Here is a 7,096-nt window from a genome sequence, read left to right as displayed (position 1 = left end):
AGTTTGTATGCGTCGAGCCATTCTCTCAGGACGACTCTATCTTGGGCGGCGCGCCTTTGAACTGCCCTCGGCTTTCCTCGCATGCGCTTGAGGAGGTGCGAATGCTTCGTGAGCCACTCCTGAGCCCATTTCTTTCTAACTTCACTCGCAGGTGGATTCGCTCGTTTATTGACTATCGAATTGACGGCTTGATGAAGGGCGAAAGAAGTGATCGCGGACCCTGGAGATCATGAGGTACGTTAGCCCTAGTCGTTCCGCAAAGCTGGCTTGCGGTTACCAAACTAACCGATAGAAAGCCTCCAGTTCACCCAGGCCAACAGGGCGAGATCCTCGGCCTCCGTAAGCAACTTGTTGTGCCCGCCGTTATTAAGACGAGAACCTACGCCCTTTAGCCGCCTTTGAAGCGTACGTTCATTGACACCGTAGTGCTTTGCGGCACGCGCGGCGCTTCTGAACCGGCCGGACTTGATATCTTCCACGGCCGCCAAAAGGCGGGCTTCCGCGACCCGGGCTTTGGACCGCTCGCCTTCGCTGGGTCTCCTGGCCATTTTGGTGGGATTTGTAAGTGAAAAACAAGCCGGTACAGCCTCTGATGGCTTGATTATTGCAGGCCCGCGCGGGGTTAATAGTCACGATCACGAGCACCGGCGCGCAAAGCATTTGCATTAAAGTCACGCTTTTTTCTTATTGTTGCAATCAGCCCGTGCGTCATGCAGTTGAGCGATTCATACCCCTGTCTGGCGGTACACAGGTTCCCAGCCAATTTTCTATGGGTAAAAATGTCACTAAAATCCGACAGATTGCACAGAATCCGACAGATTGCCCGACCGCGCTAAATCCCCAAAGGGCCGATTTTCGCGGGTGCTTTTAACCCGCGCAAGTATCCTGCCGCGCTCCCTTGGCAACGCAGCCTTCATACAGCGCGTAGTTTGTCGTGATACATCACGTCTTCTGAACCCGCGACAGAAGAATGAGTTTTCGACGTGAACTCGCCGAAACGTCGTCTGCACCACACAGGACCGTCTCAGACGCAACCCGCATTTCTCATTCCTACGAAATCAAGAGCAGGGCGCAAGAAAACAGTTCTCAGCTCTGCCTCACGGCGACGGCTCTCGTTCAACTAGGCCACCTGCCGAACCGCCACTGCTACTTCTTCCGATGCTGCAACAGAACGGAATGAGGCAGGGACGCGCTCAAACCGAGACAACGATGCGGAAACTCTTCCGGTTACTGAGAACGGGCATCTAGAGACTGAGTCGGAACCCCGCGTCATCCCACCAGAGCGCACCCTCAATTTCTCTTGGACCTTCGGCCTCGGTATAATTGTCTTTTACCTTGCTACTTTCATTGTCATTATGGTCCTGCGCGGCGTGTTGCCCGTCAAGTCGCTCGTCTTCAGCTTCTTCGCAAACATGTACCTCGCCGGAACTATCATCTTCGGCGGAGGTCCCGTCGTTGTCCCCCTGCTCGCGAATACGTCGTCGCCGAAGGTTGGGTCACTTTGCACGGGCGGGCCGATAAAGTATGCGGGCGCCTCTGTGCTGCAATACGTGGGTTGAACCGGCCGAGCCACGCAACGGCGGTAAGAACGAGCTGACCGCACGTGGGATGGTGGTGTAATTGCTTTTCCGGCGATAGGGCTTGCGCGGCATGTTGGAAGAGCGGACGGGGCTCTATCGGCAGGGGCTACTGGGAGGTCTGCTCGGTGGTTCGGAGGCGCTAGCAACGGTGTGAGTGGGGCCGTGGCTTGCGGGAGGCCAGGATGAATTCCCTTCCCGCCTCCGGAGAGACCGACGATTGTGTGCAGCAGACTAGGCTGGAGATGAATCCTAAGGCGGCTCGGCAGATGGATGATTGGCAGAGACACGAGAGATTGCGAGAGTGGTTGCCCAAACTTTCGATAGTTCCTCCTGTTTGTGGTGTAGCCCTTTTTTAGGCCTACTGACTGGCTGCGAAGAATGGCCGAGTACCGCGGAAGCCATACTACCAAACCCATGGGCCCACCTCTTGAAATACATCAATTGCATATAAACGAGGGAAACCTGCTATCTCGAAAGCAGGAGACAAAAGAGACCAGCAGCGGTGAACCATGGCCTCCCCAATCTCTCCAAAGCGATTTGCCTTGCTCGTCGGCATCGACCAGTACTCGAGCGATGGCTCAAGAAAGGGTGAAAATGGAAAATCGCTCTCTCTTGGAAATCTTCGCGGCTGTGTCAACGACGTCCGGGCGATCGCAGACTTCCTTCGAAATGAACTCCAACTGCAAGATCCTCGCATCCTTCTTTCCCCAACCCTGTCGAGCTCCTCCGCTCCTACAAAGCCAACAGATCTTCGGCCCACGTTCGACAACATCAAGAAGGAATTCGACAGCGTGGCCGAGCAGGCTGGTCCTGGTGACCTCTTCTTCTTTCACTTCTCTGGGCATGGCGCACGGCTGCAACCGACAAGCAAATCGCCCCCTGGGAGGTCGACAGACCCGTCTCTGATGACGATGGACTTTTGCTGCGGAAAGCCTGCAGTGAGGGGATGGCAGTTGAACGAATGGCTGAAAAGGCTCAACGAGAAAAAGATTCGGACCATTGTCACCCTCGACAGCTGCCACTCTGGCGGCGCCTTCAGGACCGGTGGAAGTTTTCGAACTCCGGAAGGCTGGACAACCATCCCCAACCTTCCCGCCGACGAAGAGGCCATCGCAGAAATGGCTATCGAATCGGGCAGCCGTGATGGCGAGCTGGAAACGTCTTGGTCCATCAACCCAGACGGATTTACGCTGATGGCAGCTTGCGAAAGCCACGAGCTGGCCGCAGAGAAAAGTGTCAACGGAGTGTCTCACGGCGCATTCACCAATGCACTTTTGGCGTGCCTCAAGCAGAGCCGGCCAAGCGAGTCAATCGTGACTTATCGGACCCTGCGCGACCAGATAGTCACACGGGTCAGCGGACAGACTCCTCGCGTATTCGGTCGAGACAGGCTGGTGTTTTTCGGAGACAAGGAACCATTCTCGGCAACACCCATCGTCGTGAGACTTAAAGGAGAGAGGATTTATCTTCCTATCGGAAAGGCTCACGGTGTCCGGGAGAGGTCCGAATTTACAACTTTCCCACCTACATCGCACGCAACATTTTCGGTGGATGACATCGACGACTTTGAATGCAGCGCTCCGGTGCCATCGGCGGTCCTCCGCGAGCAGACTGTGCAACAGCACCACTATCAGATTGTCCCATGTCGGTGGAGTTTGGGGAATGAGGTGCTCCAAGTGCTTGCCCATCCCAGCCTGGGGAGCGAATTCCAGCAGGCGCTTCATGCAGCTCTTCAGGATACGATTGTTGGAGACATCGAGATCACCGAATCCAACGACAGCTACGGAGCTGACTCGGCCGTCTTCGGGGTGGCGAAGCGCGGCGATGGCGGCATCGACCTTGCCGGACCTCCGTCTTTGACCGGGTACGAAGGTCCGCTGCGCGGGTTGGACCTCACGGGCAACGTCGCTCAGCTGGCGTTAAAATCTGCAGTGGCTCTAGCTCACTTGGTCCGGTTCGGGCAAATCCTCAGCCTCAGTGGCAACGCCTCGCCGCAACTTGCGCCGTTCGAGCTGATCCTGAAACCGAAGGAGAACCGGGGGCCCCGTCGAAGGGCCAGGGGATACACTTTGTGCTGAAGAACACAACCCAGTCTCAGCTCCACTTCACCGTTTTGGTCCTCAGTTCTGGATTTGGCGTGAAGCAGCTTTACCCGTCGCAGGATTTTCCACAATCGGTAGATCCGGGCCGCGAGGGTTCGTTCATCTTCAGCATCACGATACCTGACATCCTCGACAGCTATGGAGAGCAGCGAGATATAATTCGTACAATTGTCACGAAAGGCAGGCAGCTTTCGTGGAAGAGCCTAGAACTGCCTGGGATCTGGAATGCCGACCAGCTGGCCTACAAACGCAGTGGGTCAGGGAGGGATGCTGATCTGGAGTCCCAGTGTAGCTGGTGGGTCAAGGACAAGGTAATACTAACAACAAAGCAAGATGGAGATGGGATATACTGGATGTCACGCTTGGTTAGTTAGACAACGTTTCCTTCTCTTTCCTTCATTCGTCGATGCAATCTTTCGCACTTGTACTGTGTTGGTCGGCGCGAATCGTCTCAAGAAGATTCTGGTCGCCTGTAAAGGGTAATATGCAACTCCGAGGTACGCTGCGTTTGGCGGGAAGCCCTGCTCAGTAGGGGTTTTACTTCGGAGGAGCGGGTGTAGCTATAGGCAGGCTGGTACTTGACCCTTGATCGCACTGGGCTGGGAGGAAGCCTGCAGTCAGCGCACTGATAGCCCCATATTTTCGTAGTGAAATTGAGGAAGCCGTCGCTCGTGGCGTACGGCGTTCGCCCATGTACTGTGTTGTGATCGTCAAATTCGCGCGGGTATTTTCCATCACCAAATCCTCCGAGTGACTCGCCATACTCGAAAGGCCTGCCTTTATCCGAAAGACATATTCCGCGGAGACGCTCACATGCCTTCGGTCCAGCCGAGTACCGCGCGCGGGAATTAATGGCAAATGCTTTAGGGCAGCATAAACATGGCGGCCGTTTAGTGGTCGGTTTACGAGTGGGTTACAATTAATTGATGCAGCCTACGGGTCAATGAAAGAGCATTGATTCTCGGGAAGGTGATTACGGCGAATGCAAGCTCTGCCAGCTGAAAGCTGAGTTGCTGCGCGTGATAGCTGTTGCAGCGTGATAGCCGCTGCAGCGTGATAGCTGCTGCAGCGTCGCATCGCACACTGCCGTACCAACTTCGTGAAATGCGCAGCCAGTATCGAAAACGACGGGTTTCCAAATGCAGTCAGCTGCACTAGTTTGTGGCCCGGCTGTGGCTCTTATCAGGGCAGCTCGGATGGAATACATCACCCACTATTAGTTACTCGATACCAAAACCGGTTCTATTCTGGCTTTCAAGCTTAGAAAATGGCTGGATGAGGTTTATCCTGGCAGAAACCTCGGAGTACGAAAAGCCGTTTCGAATCACTAAAAGACTATTTTAAACAACAATAACTTCGGACTGGAGCGATGGCAGACCTCGAGGAAGCCATCCGAACAGGCCGAGAAGCCGTCGATGCCACCCCGCTGGATCATCCGGACCGCGCTGGGTGGTTGAACAACCTCGGAATTTGTCTTCGCGACAGATACTCTCGGACTGGAGCGATGGCAGACCTCGAGGAAGCCATCCGAACAGGCCGAGAAGCCGTCGACGCCACCCCGCTGGATCATCCGGACCGCGCTGGACTGTTGAGCAACCTCGGAGTTCGTTTGGGCGACAGATACTCCCGGACTGGGGCGATGGCAGACCTCGAAAAAGCCATCCAACTCGGCCGAGAAGCCGTCGATGCCACCCCGCTAGATCACCCAGACCGCGCTATGTTTTTAAACAACCTCGGAGTTTGTCTTCGCAACAGATACTCTCGGACTGGGGCGATGGCAAACCTCGAAGAAGCCATCCGAGTAGGCAAAGAAGCCGTCGAAGCCATCCCGCTGGATCATCCGGACCGCGCTATGTTTTTAAACAACCTCGGAAATCGTTTAGGCGACAGATACTCTCGGACTGGTGCGATGGCAGACCTCGAAGAAGCCATTCGAGTAGGCCGAGAAGCCGTCGACACCACCCCGCTGGATCATCCGGACCGGGCTGGGTGGTTGAACAACCTCGGAGCTCATTTACGCGACAGATACTCTCGGACTGGTGCGATGGCAGACCTCGAAAAAGCCATCCGACTCGGCCGAGAAGCCGTCAACGCCACCCCGCTGGATCATCCGGACCGCGCTGGGTGGTTGAACAACCTCGGAGTTCGTTTAGGCGACAGGTACTTTCGGACTGGGGCGATGGCAGACCTCGAAGAAGCCATTCGAGTAGGACGAGAAGCCGTCGATACCACCCCGCTGGATCATCCGGACCGCGCTGGACGGTTGAATAACCTCGGAAATTGTCTTGGCAACAAATACTCTCGGACTGGTGCGATGGCAGACCTCGAGGAAGCCAAAAAATACCATTCTGCCGCCCTCCGTCACCCTACATCCGCTGTAAGCATACGTATCACAGCTGGACGCCGTCTCCTATCATCTCCAGCCATTCTTAAAGATGAACAAGCATATGCCATCGCCAAAACGACAATCGACTTGATTCCCCTATTGACCCCTCGTTCTCTGCAAAACTCCGACAAGCGGCACCTTTTGTCCGCGGCCGTCGGACTATCATCGGACGCGGCAGCCATTGCTCTTTATGCCGGCAAAGGGCCTACTGCTGCTGTCGAACTGCTAGAAACCGGTCGTGGCGTCATCGCCGGAGCCCTTTTTGAGCAATCCGACCTTGGCGCTCTCGAACGCGCACACCCCGACTTGGCGCGCTCTTTCGTCGACCTTCGAGATCAGCTGGATACACCACCCCAGGGACACTCCCTTGTTGTAGCTGAGCACCGCACTGTGGCTGCTGAAGCAGAAGACGGTCGGCGCCTCAAGGCAGGTCCTCGGCTCGCCGGTCTGCTCGACACAATCCGTTCCAAACCGGGTTTTAAACGATTCCTCCTTTCGGCGTCGGAAGCCGACATACTGGACGCCGCGCGACAAGGCCCGATCGTCGTCCTGAATGTGAGCTCGTATCGTTGCGATGCTTTGGCCATTGAGCAATCCGGTATCCGATTGCTGGAGCTGCCACACGTCTCCCGAGACGCCATTAACGAACACGCTCGGGAACTCAAAACTCTCGCTACGCTTGGGTGGCTCTGGGATGCCATTGTCTGTCCCGTTCTTGAAGCTTTAGGCTTTACTGGGCCTCCATCGGACAGTCAGTGGCCGCACGTATGGTGGGTTCCTACCGGTACACTGACCCGGTTTCCACTCCATGCAGCGGGATACCATTTGAGACGCACCGGCGAAACGGCGGTCGATAGAGTCGTTTCATCGTACGCCTCCTCCGTGAAGGCGATTATATACAGTCGGCGACGGCCACACCAAGCAGCAGCGGCCGAAGACTTTCGAAAGGCCGTCGTCGTTGCCATGCAGAACACGCCAAAACAGCAACGACTCGAATATGCAAGCGACGAAGCTAATGCGGTGGTAGC

General features: G+C 55.8%; 3 protein-coding genes across 3 annotated transcripts; all 3 read left to right on the top strand.

The window, feature by feature from the left end:
- Nucleotides 1-883: 883 nt before the first annotated feature.
- On the top strand, nucleotides 884-3,658 carry GGTG_12532 (hypothetical protein; the record flags this gene model as incomplete). Its single annotated transcript, XM_009230432.1, has 1 exon — nucleotides 884-3,658. Exon 1 carries the CDS (start codon nucleotides 2,090-2,092, stop codon nucleotides 3,656-3,658), a length of 1,569 nt encoding a protein of 522 aa, XP_009228696.1. The 5' UTR covers nucleotides 884-2,089.
- Nucleotides 3,659-3,907: 249 nt separating this feature from the next.
- Nucleotides 3,908-4,436, top strand: GGTG_12531 (hypothetical protein; the record flags this gene model as incomplete). The annotated part of the gene is made up of 2 exons (XM_009230431.1): nucleotides 3,908-3,993; nucleotides 4,331-4,436. The coding sequence occupies 2 exons, from the start codon at nucleotides 3,908-3,910 to the stop codon at nucleotides 4,434-4,436; spliced, it is 192 nt and encodes a 63-aa protein (XP_009228695.1).
- Nucleotides 4,437-5,051: 615 nt separating this feature from the next.
- GGTG_12530 (hypothetical protein) lies at nucleotides 5,052-6,925 on the top strand (the record flags this gene model as incomplete). The annotated part of the gene is made up of 2 exons (XM_009230430.1): nucleotides 5,052-6,838; nucleotides 6,883-6,925. The coding sequence occupies 2 exons, from the start codon at nucleotides 5,052-5,054 to the stop codon at nucleotides 6,923-6,925; spliced, it is 1,830 nt and encodes a 609-aa protein (XP_009228694.1).
- Between the last annotated feature and the right edge of the window lie 171 nt (nucleotides 6,926-7,096).

This window comes from Gaeumannomyces tritici, assembly GCF_000145635.1.
Source record: "Gaeumannomyces tritici R3-111a-1 unplaced genomic scaffold supercont2.9, whole genome shotgun sequence".
NCBI lineage: Eukaryota > Fungi > Ascomycota > Sordariomycetes > Magnaporthales > Magnaporthaceae > Gaeumannomyces > Gaeumannomyces tritici.
This window is presented reverse-complemented; position numbering and strand designations above follow the sequence as displayed.